General features: G+C 38.8%; 2 protein-coding genes across 8 annotated transcripts in view; both read right to left on the minus strand.

The window, feature by feature from the left end:
* RUVBL2 (RuvB like AAA ATPase 2) overlaps positions 1-17,105 on the minus strand; it is a 615,067-nt gene that overhangs the window by 22,043 nt on the left and 575,919 nt on the right. The gene's annotated exons all lie outside the window — the stretch shown is intronic.
* BCL2L12 (BCL2 like 12) lies at positions 721-13,946 on the minus strand. Of its 7 annotated transcripts, none has more exons than XR_011556926.1 (8): positions 13,720-13,946; positions 12,400-12,629; positions 10,035-10,402; positions 7,969-8,130; positions 7,270-7,376; positions 2,512-2,763; positions 964-1,388; positions 721-849 (listed from the first exon to the last, which is right to left on the minus strand). XR_011556926.1 is itself a non-coding variant. In XM_070729276.1 (7 exons), exons 2-7 carry the CDS (start codon positions 12,552-12,554, stop codon positions 1,341-1,343), a joined length of 1,092 nt encoding a protein of 363 aa, XP_070585377.1. In that variant the 5' UTR covers positions 12,555-12,629; positions 13,720-13,946; the 3' UTR covers positions 721-1,340. The 7 variants fall into 7 exon arrangements, 5 of the variants coding, with proteins under 5 accessions (XP_070585377.1, XP_070585379.1, XP_070585378.1 ...); XR_011556927.1 differs by having other exon boundaries at positions 13,524-13,738; XM_070729276.1 differs by having other exon boundaries at positions 721-1,388.

Raw genomic sequence — 17,105 nt, forward strand, 5'->3', positions numbered from 1 at the left:
TTCCAGCCTGCAGAGAGCCTCTGAGGTGTGGGAGAAGCTGTTTTCGCCCTCCCCAGGCATTGAATTATGGGTGTGGGCACACGCACGTGCACGATAGCACCCACCCACACTCGGCACCCAAGGAAAAAAAGGTTCGCCATCACTAACCTAGGATTTGCATTTCCCGTTCTACCTATAGAGCGAGCCCAGGCTCTTGTCAGCCAGGAATCTGACAATAGCCATTAGAATATTAAAGGACATGTTTTCACAGAGGAACAGGAAGCTCAAATAACATATGAAAACCCACCCACTCTCAGCTCCATTTTGTAAGCTGACCCAGAATTACATGTTGTGGGTATTGCTTCTGTTCGCCAATAAAAATAACCTTTTCAATTAGCCTCCATTTTATTCCCGGCTTGGAATGGGATCTGGACTTCCAAACTTCAGTTCCACCTTAGCACAGCCAAAGGAGAGTTGGTTATGTTTCATCAAATTAGAATAGGCTTGCCCCTGAAAAAGTGACAGATGCTAAGAAAAGTATTTGACATCAAAACTTAAGAATTTTTTAAATTTTTATTTTTAAAAAATATCACAGTGCTTCAGGGAAGCTATTGCCATTAAACAAACACGTTCCCATATCCCTGAGTTTGATATTACGTTTCTTTTCTCTCCCTATTTACACAGAACTTAGTCCCACTGAAATTAATGAGTATCCTTCAAGTCAGTTTTGCATAGGAATTCTTTTTCTTGATCTAAAATCCCAAAATTTCTCAGAGCACTTCAACAAAAAATTCAGAATAAGGCAAAGGGACATCTAAACATGTCCAACCATCCATCTCAAAATAGGGACAAAATAAAATTTGAGTGTATCTATTTAATCTCAAGTATAAAATCTGAGGGGAAAAAAGTTCATCTTGGATGGGGGGAAAAAGTCAAGCCTTCCTCAGTAGACTTATACCGAGATTTACTTGGAAGAACGCAGGCTGTTCACCAAGGGCATCACTTTTCTTGCCTCTGATGGCAGGCATCTCTGAAGAACAGCCTTTCAGAAATATTTTAACAACTGGAAGGTTTATGAGGGAGTAACTACTTCATACTTCTCCCGGAATACTTGACAACAAAATTTGGCATAGTGTGGTCAAATTTTGCAATTCACTCCAAACATAGCATTAGAGTTGGCTTCTGCTAATTCTTAATATCTCAAAATTAACTCTAGTGATGGCTACTAAAAATGTTCCTTTGGATTTAGCTTAGGTGGAAAGAAACAAAGATCTTTGGATGCTAGCAGCTCTAACCAGCAGTCAGTCTTCTGCAAACCAGATTCATCATAAGAGTATTGCCACTGATGCACGGACATTTGTTCAGTCAAGTTGCAAGTCAAATATCTCCTCCTGGGTTACAATGTTCTCCTATTAAGAAAAAAAGGAAAGAACAGCCATTTTCACTTCAATGTTAAACCTTCTTCCTTTTTTCTCTTTTCCTTTCCTTCCTTCTCTTTCTCTCTCCCTTTCTCTTCCTCCCTCCCTTTTCCATTGTGTCATCCTTCAACTTTGACCACTGACAAAATTGTGACATATAGTGTGGGAAAGACTGGTTTTAGAAGACAAAAAAAAAATGGCCCAGTATATTTGCAGCAAAACTATAATATCACTATTATTCCATTGGGATACCAAAAATATTAAAATGCAGTTCCTTGACCACAAGAAAATATCAATGTAGTAATTTATAATAATGAACCTTTTGTTTTTTTATAGGAAAAAATAAATTGTCAGCTGCTAACATGCAACACAATTGTACTTGGTAATGCAGGGACAGAGAACACAAAATCTCCGGGACCGCCTTCTGCCGCACGAATCCCAGCGACCAGTTAGGTCCCACAGAGTGGGCCTTCTCCGGATCCCGTCAACTAAACAATGCCATTTGGCGGGACCCAGGGGAAGAGCCTTCTCTGTGGCGGCCCCGGCCCTCTGGAACCAACTCCCCCCAGAGATTAGAATAGCCCCCACCCTCCTTGCCTTTCGTAAGCTCCTTAAAACCCACTTCTGCCGTCAGGCATGGGGGAACTGAGATATTCTTTCCCCCTAGGCTTCTACAATTTATGCATGGTATGTTTGTATGTATGATTGGTTTTATAACAAGGGTTTTTAGCTGTTTTTAGTATTGGATTGTCACATGTTGTTTTTACCACTGTTGTTAGCCGCCTTGAGTTCACGGAGAGGGGCGGCATACAAATCCAATAAAATAAATAAATAAGTAAAATCATGTACTATACATATATTACAGATACTTATAGTCTGAGCTATTAGTTGCAGCATTTAGACAATATATTCAAATAGGGTGTCTTATTCCAATTTTGTAACCCTTAAAAGTAGGCAATTTACAGGCGGTTTCCCTCAAAAGTATTTAGTCAGAATCTCAAATTATCTTAATTGTATAATCAGGATTTTTTTTTCTCTCTTTCATTTTTGGGGGCCCTTTTTATGTAATCTGGCCCAGATGAAAACCCAAGGAAATGCATGTTTCTTTACATACCCAGCCACCTTGCTGCTGCAACCAAGGTATGAACATATCCATATACTGCAAACTGTAGCCCATGAGGGTATGTACTGCATGGCTGTTGATGCCAGCCACTTTCCTTGTGAGTTCCATGGTAAGGGCTAGCTTGGCTAGCTGAGGGCTAGAGACCCCAGGTGGGGTACGCGACGTGAAAGCTTCAGCCAGGTGAGTAAAGCTGCGGTAGGAGAGGCGGAAGAGTGTGTTGCGTAGCAATGGATCAGCTTCAACCTGCCAATGAAAGAAAATGGCATGAATGGTAAGAATTTAAAGGTTAAAGAAAGCTTTTTAAGGGACAACTGCAATTAAACAGAGATGATTCATTGTGCCCCAGAGAAGGAACATCTGAGTTGGAAACCTAATAGGAGCATTCAAATATATGAAATGCCGTTGCATCAAAGATGAAATACAGTGGTACTTCTATATAAGAACTTAATTCCTTCTGTGACCAGGTTCTTAAGCAGAAACATTCTTAAGAAGAAGCAATTTTTCCCATAGGAATCAATGTAAAAGCAAATACAGTGATACCTCGTCTTACAAACCCCTCGTCATACTGTTGTGGTTAGCTCTGGCCCAGCTCCTGCCCCAAGGACTGTGGATGTGGGGGAGACATTCACATGCTGCAGGCCTGTTTTGCCTCCGGTGGAATCTGATTATGAAGGCTCCTCTGATCAAGAAGACATGAGTGACAGGGAGGAGGAGAGTGTGGCAGACAGCTCAGAAGGAGATCAATTATCTAGCTCCTCCTTGGATTCAGAACAAGAGTTAATGATACAGCCACGCATGCGGAGAGCGATGCATAGGCAACAACAACTGAGAGATTACTATCAAAGAAAATGAGGCCACCTGTGGTTGGGTGGGGCTGTGGTAATTAGTGAGGCTGCTATAAAGAGCATCCTGTGGGTTTGGCCATTGTGGAGGATTATCTGATCATTGTGTTTCGTGACTGCTTTACTGACTTTGACCTTTTGTGTGCTGATTTTTTCACTGCTTTGAAACTAAACCAGAGCAAAGTGTGTTTCACTTTGTGAAAGAAGAAGGACTATAAATTGCCTCACAGCTGCAAGCTAAGAATCACAGAACCGATAAGGGACTTGTACAAATTACCAGTTTGTTTGGAGAAGAGTGCTCTTTGCTATACCAAAAGAGGGCTTAGTTTAAGTGAATTTTCATTATAAAAAACATTGTTTTGAATTTTCAAACGTGTGCATGTCTGAAATTTGTACCTGTGAATTTTTGGGAGGAGTCTACCAGAGAGCCCGACAGAACACATACAAACTTCGAGATACAAACCCGTGGTTTCAGATTTTTTTGCCTCTTCTTACACACTATTTTCACCTTACAAACCCAAGCCGCTGCCACTGGGATGCCCCGCCTCCGGACTTCTGTTGTCAGCAAAGCACCCGTTTTTGTGCTGCTGGGATTCACGAGGCTCCCCTTCATGGAAACCCCACCTCCGGACTTCCATTTTTGCAATGCTGCAGGGGAATCCCAGCAGCGCAAAAACGGGCGTTTCGCTGGCAATGGAGGTCCGTAGGTGGGGCTTCCCAGCGAGGGGAGCCTCAGCGAAATCACAGCATCACAAAAACACGGAAGTCCAGAGGTGGGGTTTCAAGGACTTCCGTGTTTTTGTGATGCTGCAATTTCACTGAGACTCCCCTCGCTGGAAACCCCACCTCCGGACTTCAGTTGCCAGTGAAGCACCCATTTTTGCACTGCTGGGATTCCCCTGCAGCATCACAAAAACATGGAAGTCCGGAGGTGTGCTTTCCCATGGAGGGGAGCCTCAGGGGAATCCCAGCAGCGCAAAAACAGGCGCTTCCCAACATCCACTGGCTAGCATCTTGCTCCACTCTCTATTGCACCAGCATTGAGCTGAGCTGCTGCTGCCACCAGGGAATACTGGAGCCTTCATTGTTGAACAGCTAATTGGTGGTTAGATCAGCCTCTCGGAATACTGCCGATTAGCTATTGTAGGTGGCGGGAATTGCCACCACCTCTTGTCGCTGCTGTTCGCCACCAAGCAGTGATCACCACCACCTAGAACAGCTGATCAGAGGTATTCCAGGAGGCCAATCCAAACACTTTATAGATTTGATTTAAAAAAATGCTAGCTATCAGAGGATAATCAGAACAGCAGAAAAAACAATTGCGGCCAACCTGCCTTCCATTGAGGACCTGTATACTGCAGGAGTCAAAAAGAGGGCTGTGAAAATATTTACTGACCCCTCGCATCCTGGACATAAACTATTTCAACTCCTACCCTCAAAATGTCACTATAGAGCAGTGCACACCAAGACAACTAGACACAAGGACAGTTTTCCCCCCAATGCCATCACTCTGCTAAACAAACATGTATAAATGTATGAGGTCTAAGACTCAATAAATTCTCGGTATCTGTTTCTACAATGGCTCCAATGAGTTGCAGACAGATGCTGCATTCTGCTTCCTTCTCACTCTGAAACATAACAACATGAATCACAAAACAGAGAAAAACAAATGGGTAGATTCATCTGTGCAAGTTTATATATACTGTACTTGTTAACAAAGCACAAAACAAATGATGAGAATGGAACCTTACGTTCCAAAAAGCTGCCTAATTACTTTGAGGTAAAATGGGCAGACTATAAATTTTATAAACAAATACTGTAATAAAAATAAATGCAGTCAAAAAGATAGGGACTCATTTGAAGAATTGGGAAAAATCCAAGATTTACCAAACATACTCAGAAAAAAAGGAGGAATATATTTTCCAAAGCAACTCATAGTGTAAAATTACATACAGCAGCCACAAAACACCCAGCTTTAAATTTATGAAAAAAACCAAAAGTGTCGCAGTGAGACTGGCTGGGAAAATAACCAAGCTCCAACGTGCTTTGCGAAAACCCAGCTGTTGGGGGGGTCTTCAGACCAGAGCCATCCTGAAGGGATGGTGAATAAGAAGAGGTGTTTCTGAGATCGCAGGAAACAAAGAAAGCTCCTTGGCAGATCAGAAACAAGGTCTTCAAACTGATGGGGGGGGGGGCATCTTTCACTGACCGTTCTGGAGCTGGGGCAACCAGACTAAGACTTTGAGCAGGAGCAGTGTCTGAATGAAGGTGTTGGAGCCAGAGAGAAATTGGCCAGTTTATGAGCAAAAGAAATTTACACATACCTTGGCGTTCTCCAGGTCCTGTCGACTAAGCAATGCAGGTTGGCAGGGCTGCGGGGGAGGGCCTTCTCTGTGGTTGCCCCGGCTCTATGGAACCAACTCCCCCTCCCAATGTCCGTACTGCTCTCACCCTACTGGTCTTTCAAAGGGCAGTAAAGACCTGACTTTACCAGCAGGCCTGGGGCCTGTGAATACTACTATCTGACATAGCCAAACTGCATTAATTGGATAGGTATCTATGTTTGGTTGATTGATTTTAATGTGCTTAGTATTAATATTGACTTCTTCTTTTATTGTATTGTATTGTATTTTTATAATGTTGTAAGCTGCCCTAAGTCCCATGGGATTGGGCAGCATAGAAGTCCAATTAATAAATAATAATAAAAATTTAAACAACTTTTAAAAATCAAATCAGCAGCTGCTGGAGATTTGGAAAGAAGAGGAAAGTGGAGCAAAATAGTGAAAGCCCAATAATTTTTTTTGTCAATTAAAAATGGAATCAGGGAAGTCTGAAAGAATAAAAGGGAAAAGATTTGAAGAAGTACTCCCCCTCCCCTTTGAATGGATTTAAAACCTTTTGGTATTTTTGAAAAGAAAACTGAGAGAGCCATTTACTGGAGGAAAGTGAGTACAATATTTAGAGGAAGATACGGGAAACATAATATAGACAAAGGTTGATCTTGAAAGAAAAGTTGACTATTGTGAGAATTTTTAAGTAGTGTCAGTTCCGTTTTATTTTTTGGATTTGTTTTTCTTAGGCTTTGGAAGATTGGTTTTGACTTAAATTAGGACTGGAAATTACAACTGAATATAAAAGCAAAATTGATAAATTGAAATTGGAGTGTTGGGTATATACAGAGCAGCTTGGGATGTTAAAAAGTATGCATATAACATTAAAAGATATTATAGAGCCAGAAAAACCAATGAAGCACACGGAACAGGAGATAGAAGAGGAATTTGTGAAAGAGCAAAAAGATAGAAATGAAAATCAGTTAGATAATTTCACTGAGATTTACAGTGTTATGGAAAGAGTAAAGGGGAAAAAGAGGAAAGGCTTTCAAAAAAGACCCCAAAATCAGTCAGCTGGCACACACATGGACCTGAGTTCACGTGCTCACTGATATGGCTCTGCGTGCCTTTGTGGCACACGTGCCATAGGTTCACCATCAGGGTTATAGATGATAGGATACTTCAGTAGATGAAACTGGAACTGAAATTAAGATTGGTGTTTGATTATAAAATTAATTTAAGAGGTAAATTTGGATGGTTAAAGAAATGGAGGCATTTGGGGAAATGGAAATAAATAGCTCAGTAAATAACTGAGTTTTATATAAAAATTAGAAATTAAGGGCGCATAGTGATATGACATAATAAGCATATATAAGAAAAACATTAATAAGTATAAAGAACTATGGGAAAAGAATAATATGGCTGAAATTGGAAAAAATGTTGTTGACTATAAGAAATGATATAAGGGAAAGGATCTGGACAATACTTTGTCCGTAAAAGATGTATATCTTTTATATTTTTTTAAAAACTGATTATTTAAAAAATACTTTATAGAATAATTCTTTGTTGATGTGTACCTTTTTATTGAAGACAGTGGCCTGCTCTTCCAGAAGGGCCACCAACTTCTGAAGGATTTGTTCTTTCTGTTTCTCATCCAATTGTTCTGGCACTTTTTCCAAGGACACTGAGTGAAACATATTATTGTCATTCCAAAATATAAACAGTATTTCTCTGAAAGAACACTCATCAGTTTTAAGTCACAAAGATGTCAAAATGACAGTGTGTGTGTTGTGCAGTCACTACATAAATATTAGAATTTGTCAGATGCAACTTAAGATCTGAAGGAAATATTCATAGTACTTTGTGATGATATAAAGATGTTCTTGTCATCATTTGATTCCTATTGTCCTGAAACTGCCTATTCTTAGTTTTCCCCCAAAATAATTTAGATAAATTGAATTAAATACCGTAATTTAAAATGGAGGAATATATTTAAATTTGAAAGACTGCTGTAAAAGGAGATGAATTGTTTCATCTAAACTTTATTTTTTTAGATGGAAAGATTGTTTTGAATTCGGAGTTATCTATTTTTCCATATGATTTGATAAGTACTTCCTCCAAAACATACTTCTCTAATCTGGTGCTTTCCACATGTACTGGCCAAAAGTTGGCTGGAATTTTGAAACAGGGAGTACAAAAAACATTGAGATATACTGTTATAAACCCAGAGTTTTTGGATAGGGCAACTTAAACACATAAGAAAATAAATGTAGTACCTGATTTGTCAGATATTGTGTCTGTGGAAATTGTAATGTTTGGATCTTTGGGAGAAACTGAGCCTTTTGCAGCTATAGGGCTGATCCGTTGTTGGTTTTTCACAAAGTAATCTATTTTCTGAGCCACCAAAGTATAAAACTCAGTATCCTCAGCTTTTCCATCTGGAAAAAAGAATGGAAACTTATTAAAGCAAGGTTCACCAAAACACACCCCAAATCATAGAAGTCAAATCCTATATCAAATCCGAAATCAAATCCTATATCAAGGTGGTTACATAAGCAAGTGAACAGCAAAATACTAAAAGATAAATACAGTACTGTACTAATACGATAAAAGTATAGATTCCATCAAATCAAGTCCAATTCCTAGCAATACCTGAAAGTCTAAATAGTTTTGATAGAGCAATATGGAAGTGTTTTGCCATTGCTTTACTTCCCATTTTACTTGAAATGTCCTGATAGGCTATTATCAAGAACTAAGCACAAACCAGCAAAGCGTTGCCATCTGCTAAGGTCATGGTAACTTTATCTGCAAAATAACTAGGTAATACTTGGGAAATAGTGTTCTTCTGTACTAGAGATCCAGTTTTGTAGCAGCATTTTAACCATGGATTGAAAATTGATAATACAGAAATAATTGTACTTTAAGTCATTCCAATTATTATTAGAATTGTGTAAGAGAAAGAAATATTTTTTTCGGACGAACTCAACCAGAAAATTCCATTTAGAGGGGTTAATTTGGAAGAAGTCATTTTTACTTTTAAATATCAGAGGTTTTGAATTCTGTTTAGAAAGCAAGAGATTTGGAAGAAAATAAAGAATTGGAAGAAAACCAAATGCAAGTGACAATGAGAGATGTGACTAAACAAATGCCATAACAAATACAGTATATTGAAGATGATGCCCTATTTGGTGCTACAGAGGCAAAGTGTTTCAATCAATTTGAATTTACTTGTTACAATATCATAAGAATTAAATTCCTGATATAGAGCATTAAATTCCTGATATAGAGTAGTACCAGTGATGGCTAACCTTTTTTGGTTCGCATGCTAAAAGAAGATATGTGGGTGTGCTAGCATGCAGGCAGGTGCCCACACTCCTTCCCTTCCTCCCATGCACGCACACACATCTGCGCTGCCCCTAGACATGCGCACAATCCTGCACATGTGCACAGGCCTCACTGAGGCCTTGGACAATGAAAAAACAGCCAAACCAGACGTTCGGAAAATGCACTTCCGGTTTGGCTGTTGTGCTATTTTTGTACTCCAGTGCTCCAGGGAGCTTTCCTGATATACCATGTTTTTTGAAAACCCCAAAAGTAAGTCCTAGGTTGATTTTTACATGTGGGGCCAATACACACTCTACCCCCAAATTAAGCCCTAATTAAGCCATTCCAGGTTGCAGGGCAAGACTCGCATGTAAAAATTAAGCTAGGGTGGGAGGGAGGGTGGAGCTGTCCTGCTTACTAGGCCTCACACACCCCAACATCTGTCTCACCTTTCAGGCCCACTTCTTTTGTAGCCACTTGTCGCCACTCACTTGTGTCGCCCCTGGCCTCAGTTTCGCCATCAGAGGCCTTCCAGAAAGCTCTCTGCAACCAAGAAACGAGATCCGGATTGACACACGTGTCACCCCTGGCCTCCATTTTGATGTCAAAGCCTTCTGGAAAGCCCTCTGTCACCAATAACAGAACTCCAGATCGATCCAGAGCTCAGTTATCAGCTGCAGAGAGCTTTCCAGAAGGCCTCTGAAGGCAAAACAGAACCAGGGAGTGCTGTGCACATCAATCTGGAGCCTATTTCTCACCTGCAGAGTACTTTCTAGAAAGCTCTGAGGCGAATCGGAGGCCGGGAGAGACTGCTGGGCAGTTTGTCCATGCCATCGCTGTGAGGTAAGTCAGTAATTAGGCTCAGTAATTAGGCTCCCTGAGAAGAAGCCCTAGCCATTTTGTTGGGGGAAGGGGGTCAAAAGAAAATAAGACCCAGTCTTATTTTCAGGAAAATACAGTATTCCCATCCATACTTGAACATCATAATAAAGAAACAAGGAGAACAAAAGCTTCATACTGCCTATTGCCTGGTCTTCTTCCGGTTCAGCTGCCTGCTTTTTGCAATAGCAGGTGACAAGAGGTAAAGTGTCAGGACGCCTGGGGAGAGCATTGGAGTCAGTTATCTCTGCCGAAGCAGTCTTCTTCTTCAGGAGGCCCTTGAAGGAGAAGGGGCGCTTGCGATGGGCCCCTTCAGAGGCTGACTTAGATTTCTTTAAAGAGTCTCCAGTGGAGAGCAGATTGTCCGAGGGGCCTCGAGCATTAGACCGCTTCTGCAAAAGGTGCTTAATGCTGGTGCGGAAACCATGCTTTTTCCCTTCCACAGAGTTATTTTCTTCATGGGCAGGGCTACAGGCAGGACACTCTGGAAAATGTTCCACAGGGGACCTGTAGACAGAAGAAAGCACGCTGAAAATGGGAACTGTGGTCTGTTGTTCTACTCCTCATTCTCCTTCATTCATTTTTTTGTCATTTAAAAAATTTGCACGTATTTCTTCACTTATTCTATATCTCAGAGCAACAAAGCCTCATCAAACTGAAAGTAATAAAATTGTTTGTGAAGAGCACCAAAACAACACATATAGTAAAAGATTGGGGAAATTATTGTTTAAAACGAAGCCAGAAAGGGTAATAAATATTTGATGCAAGGAAAAAAACTTTAGCCATACAATATTAAAAGGATGGATTAAAGAGATAGATGCTGTAATAGTGTTCTGGAGAGAATAGAATTATTTATTGGCCAAGTGTGATTGGATACACAAGGAATTTGTCTTTGGTGTGTATGGTCTCATAAGGAAGTGTACATAAAAAGAAAAGATACACTAATCAAGAATCATAAGGTATAACACGATGATAATCATAGGGTAAAAATAAGCAATTAAATCATTCTAGGAAACGATATCAATATATGGGAGGAGATGGGGGATAGGAATGATGAGAAGACTAATAGTAATAGTACCATAATAGCCTTAGTGAATAATTTGACAGTGTTGAGGGAATCATTTGTTTGTATCTAGTTGTTCTGGTGTGCAGTGTTCTAAGGCATCATTTTGAGGATAGGAGCCGAAACAATTTATGTCCGGGATGTGAAGGTTTTGTTAAATATTTTCACAGCCCTCTTTTTGATTTGTGCAGCATACAGGTCCTCAACAGAAGGCAGGTTGGTAGTAATTGTTTTTCCTGCAGTTCTAATTATCCTCTGAAGTCTGTGTCTGCCTAGTTGGGTTGCAAAACAGTTGTAGAGGTGCAGATGACAGACTCAATTATTCTTCTGTAGAACTGTATCAGCAGCTCCTTGGGCAGTTTGAGCTTTCTAAGGTGATGCATAAAGAACATTCTGCGCTGTGCTTTTTGGATGACATTTTTGATGTTAGGTGTTCATTTTAGGTCTTGAGATATGATAGAATATAGAAATTTGAAGGTCTCTACCAGTGTTCCCTCTAATTTTTTTTGGGGGGGGGGCAGAAAAGTATAGTGTCTGAGCGGACGTCCCTTCGGGACTGGGCGGCACAGAAATAATAAATAAATAAATAAATAAACAAACAAACAAATAAAAAACCCACCCTGTTTTGCCTCAGAGAATTTCAAAATAAAATACTGTACTGTGTGTCTATAACAGTGAGCTCATAATAGGGCAACTCTATCAATATCAAAATGCCACTTAAATAGTTGAGCTAGTTTCAAACTAGATTTTGATTTTCTTTCTCTCTTCCTTACTCCCATTCTTTTTCTTTCTCTTTTCCTTCCTCTCTTTTTTCTATCTGTTTCTCTCTCTTCCTCTCTTCCTCTCTCTCTCCTTCCCTCTCACTCTTTCCCTCTCGGCTTCTGGGCAGGTTTGGAAAACTCTGAGTTGATGATGATTTTTAAGTGAGCGATTGCTCACTGCTCAGCTTAGAGGGAACTATGGTCTCTACTATTGATACTGTGTTGACTAGTATTGTGAGAGGTGGGTAAAATGAGTCTCAAATTGCTATTTTATTTATTATTTATTGGATTTGTATGCCGCCCCTTTCTGTCTGTGATGCTAGAAAAAGTGTCCCCCTCCCCCCCAGAAAAGCAGCACTTCTGGTCAAATTATTAAAGCTTCTTGTCTCTCAGTTATCATATTTCTAATTAAAATCAAAAACCTTTCTGTTAGACCAAAAGATGAACCTCCAAGACTAGAATTCAACTTTCAATACCCTTGCCATCTTTAGGTTATTAGATTTCTGCTCAAATCCCACTATTTCAGTGTTTCTCAACCTTAGCAGCTGGACATTATATAGGCTTTCTCAGAATTCTGAGTTGAAGTCCACACATCGTCAGGTTGACAAGTTTGGGAAATACTGTTCTTTTATTTCCTTTCTTTGCAGATAAGTCAATTCTTCAACTATAAAAGCTATTACCTGGACATGTAACTTTGGGGGTCATGGTAGCCACGACCCACATGACCTGGGGCCCCATCCTCTCCGCTGTTTAATGCTCCTTGCAAGAATGCTTCCAACACCAGCCGTGTCTCCTCAACCACCTTCCTCCTAGGGGGCACTGGACTTCCAGCCATGAGCTTGGAACTGCACAAGGTTGGGCTGGTATTTCAAAGCAGGGAAGAGGCCTTTCTTCTTCCAACTACCATCACCTTTGAAAGGGAAAGGAAAACAAACCCATAGAAAATACTATATTAGTTTTTTATTCTGTTGGCTGCGTTTTTTCATCATGCCCTGTATCTGTTTTCTTTTTTGGGCAATTCTTAACATACCATGACCACATTCCTTTTCCCTCCTGAATTTGCAAGATACAAAGACAAAAGCACCAGCCTGAAGATAATGAGTGGGGCCTTGTCAAAACGTCACCAGGAACCTCTAAAACTTAAACGGCAAACTTACATGGTAAAACCCCCAAATATGCCTAGACCTTGTTCTGGCCTCATCAGCTATAATTACATTTTTAAAAGTACTAGAGTACAAACATGGTACATACATACACACACACACACACACATATATGTTTGTATGTATGTATGTATGTACCATGTTTTTGCTGAATTTGAAAATTAAGAAATTTATAATTTATAATTAAATTATACATATAGTAGAGCTTGAAGGGACCTTGTAGGGCGTCTACTTCAACCCCCTGCTTGAGCATTTAATTTGAAATTATGATATTAATTTGATATCTTAATTTGATATTAAGAGTTAATATCAAACAGTCCGTACAAATCCCTGTATCTTAAAATTCCTAAGGTTGAGAAACACTACTCTAGCCAGTACAATCTCTTTTTCTGCCTCTTTCATCTGTTTCTTGAAACCTCCTTACAAATCAATCCTGGAATCATAATTCCTACTCTCTCAAAACCGCAGCAATACATCACACTTACAATACCCGGAACTGGTGTTTCCTTATCAGATCTTTCGATTAACTTTCAGATCCTCAACTCAGTTTCAGCCTAAAATTGAAATTCAACTTTAAACCCAACCTTTATGGAAAGAGGCAAACAGAAATGATTTCTAGGGAAGAACAGACAGGGTGAAACCTGCATTTTTCTAGCTTCTTCTCCCACGGCTCATTCATTGCTTCTCTCGGCTCGAATCTCTTATCCCACCTTTTGCCCCTCACCACCTTATTTTGGGATAAAGAACTCCGTTTCAAGATGGATTGTGATCCCTAAGCCATCACTCTTCCCCAGGATTTAACCCACAACCACTAGCGCAGAAAAAAATTCTATTTACTCAGCCCGAAATGTTCTCCGGCTCCTTCTGAAAAGTTCCTCTTCAAGTTTGCCCTACCGGGCTGCGCAAGCGCACATCGTTGGCGGCTATGTTGCAGTTTCCTCAAACTTTCATTCCTCGGTGTTCCGTGAAAAGAAGATAGATTGAGATCCTGGGGTCTGCAACCTTCGTGCACGGCTGCAGCCGAGGATGCATGCCAACTATGTGCTCTGTATTCCGGGGATTACCCCCCACCCCACGTCAGTCACTGATTGCCCCTTAGGAACTAAATCGCTATTGTAATGGTCAAAACTGGAATCGGGTAGAATACATTGTTTGGATTAAAGCAATCAAGAGATTTTTTTTAAAAAAATTTACAAATCACCATCAGGAAGATAAACACATTGTTTTGAAGATGTTAATCAGAAGGGTCCTGCTGATTAAATGCAACATCTCTTTATATATGTTGAGAGCCACCCCGAGTCCTCGGAGAGGGGCGGCATACAAATCCAAATCAATCAACCAACCAACCAACCAACCAACAAATAAATAAATAAATAAATAACATCTGTTAATTGAGTTTGGAAGTAGGTATCTAGAATGGGTAATTGAAGGGTAATTTAGACATCTTAAAATACTTTGTTGTTGTTGTTATGAGATGCATTTGAGATAGGGCATACTATCTGACCAACAGGGCAATCCAGGGAATTTCATGCTCAGCTAAGATTTATTTTGAATCTAGCTGTTTTTTAAACCACCACTGTAATGATTTTATTGCAGTATTTCTCAATCTTGGCAATCTGAAGATGTGCAGATTTCAAATTTGGGAGTTGAAGTACATTTTGAAGCTGCCCTAGCTGAGGGACACTGGATCATGGAAGACACAAACATCTTACAGCTCCCTCACTCATCAGACTGTTTTCAAATGGGATGGGAAGAATAAATACATGTATTTATCCTATATAGAACATCATTTTTAAAAAAGATGGATTATGCTTTTCTGAATGATGTTAGGACTGAACAGCATAGCCCTATGAAAAACACATTTTGGGTTTATTTTATTTTTATTTATTTATTTGTCAAAACATGTACAAGATAGCAGGTACAGTGTGTATACTGTATATATATATATATGTATATATATATATATGTATGTATGTATGTATGTATGTATGTATGTATGTATGTATATATATGTGTGTGTGTGTGTGTAGATTGTTCTGAGTTCGGGTTTTGCCCTGTGTAATATTACACAGGGCAAAACCCGAACTCAGAACAATCTACATACATATACCCGTGAAAATTTACGAAAACAAATATATATATATATACAGTATATAGATAGATAGATAGATAGATAGAGATAGATAGATAGATATTGTGAGATAAGATGCCACAAGATTTCAGAACTGTAAATAATGTATCTTTTTATTTTTAATACTTCATATTCAATATGACAGAGAAAGTAATGAATATTATCTGAGCAGTGTGATACTACAGCAACTTTGAGATGATATGATGTACCATGATGTTTAGCGAAAACAATGGACAAGTGGAAGGGAATATTGGTAATTACATGCAACTTCAATAGAGGTAAATTTGGTATATAAAAATACAGATCTTGGAAGGAATCAGCAAGGGAATTAACCTGCTGACATTGTATTCTTGGATTACTAGAATGTTTTTGACAAAATATCTTGCCATGACAATATGATTAGTTGTCACTCAATAAAATATGGATAGAGCAAATTTTGATTAACAGGAGGACATACATTTTTGTAGAGGCTAATGATGCAAGTTGAATCCTACAGTGAGTATTGTGTCCAGTACTTCAGGAAATACTCAGAAAAATTAAAGCAAAAAGGTCAGAAACAAAAAATATGGCCCATGAGTGCAGCAAACTGAAGGAAGTTTCATGCCATTCTAATATAGGAAATAAACGAAAACTGTAGTCAAGGCTCTGAAATAGATCTGTAAGAGATAACATGCATACAAAAATATCTAGATTTGTCTACACTTCCACATGATGCAGAGCCATTTTCCGGCAGACCTTGTTTTCCCCCCAAAATATTAAGGATAGCCCTAAGGAAGAGCCCAGTTTGGGGGACAGCAAATGCATATTTAATAAAACATCCTTATTACAAAGCTTATGCCCATCTGGGACAAGTGAAATCTTATCTATTGAACATATTTTGTTAAACTGTAAATTTCATTCTAATTTGAGACAAAGGAACTTTCTTTCTTTTATTTGCATGTTCCCTGCGCATTCAGATGAACATACAAATTATCTGCCAGCAGTTAAGATAGTGTACTATAACAAGATTGCCATTGCAGGACTGATCTCACCATTCCAGACTCACTATACAGTATATGTATCAAATTATGTGGATATCTGTGACTGGTGTTGTTTGATGTGATTCTGATTTAAGAACAAATAAAATTTGTAACTAATTGCATAACTGTATAACTCATGAGAATAAAATAAATTGAAAAATTCAATCTGACTTGGTTTCAGAGTGTTTGGATTCCATAGAACATCCAAGGGTTGCTTCTTAGGAAGACAAAACTTTAATTAATGGCATTTTCCTTTTTTAAATAAAATTTTATTAATTTTCTATTATTACATTTAATTAGTGCTTAATAAATATTGTATTGCCTAGGTTGTTTTGTTTTCTTAACAATACAAATTATATTCCCAATCTTTACCCATTTTTCCCATCCATTGATAAGATAAATCCCACATTTGGTAGTACAGTATTCTTTATCTTCTTTCTGTTTAATCTTCAATAAGTCTGTCAATTTCTGCATGGTCCAATAACTTCTTACTTATCTCTTCATCTAGTGATATTTCTTCATTTTTCCAGTGCTGCCCAAATACAATCCTTGCTGCTGCTAATACATGCAATATTAAATATAAGTATTTATCTAAGTTTTCTCATTTTAAAAGTTCAGGTTTAAAATCTACATGTGTTCCTGACATCTTTTCTAGCCACATGTGTATTTGGGTCCACATTTTTTTTGCTTTAGCTCAAATCCACCAGATTATAATATGTGCCAGATTTTTTGTTACATTTCCAACATTTACTAGACATTTTTGATTATTTTAGCTAACCTAGCAGGTGGTAAATGCTATCTATAAAATATTTTATAATATATTTTATAATATTTTATAGCTTTTCTTTACAAGATGTTAGCAGACTCCGTAAGAGTTTGAAGACTCATTTATGCCAGCAGGTTTGGGGCAATTAGACCCTAGCCCCCTGGCTGACAAATACAATGTATGTCTTTTGTTTGAATGTGAATGATTGACTTTTAATGTAATTGGGGTTTTTAGATAGTTAATGTAAATTAATTGGATTTAGGTATCTGTATTGTATTCTTTTTATATGTCGTAAGTCACTCTGAGT

This window comes from Erythrolamprus reginae, chromosome Z (assembly GCF_031021105.1).
Source record: "Erythrolamprus reginae isolate rEryReg1 chromosome Z, rEryReg1.hap1, whole genome shotgun sequence".
Classification (NCBI taxonomy): Eukaryota; Metazoa; Chordata; class Lepidosauria; order Squamata; family Dipsadidae; genus Erythrolamprus; species Erythrolamprus reginae.

What these genes read in the sequence shown, in the direction of transcription:
- BCL2L12 (XM_070729276.1), bottom strand. Translation starts at nt 12,554, where the DNA reads ATGGCTGGAAGTCCAGTGCCCCCTAGGAGGAAGGTGGTTGAGGAGACA. An exon ending in CACAATATCTGACAAATCAG is followed by an intron (nt 7,377 to 7,968) that starts GTACTACATTTA and finishes TGTTTCACTCAG; the next exon opens with TGTCCTTGGAAAAAGTGCCA. An exon ending in TGCAGCAGCAAGGTGGCTGG is followed by an intron (nt 1,389 to 2,511) that starts GTATGTAAAGAA and finishes TTTTCTTAATAG; the next exon opens with GAGAACATTGTAACCCAGGA.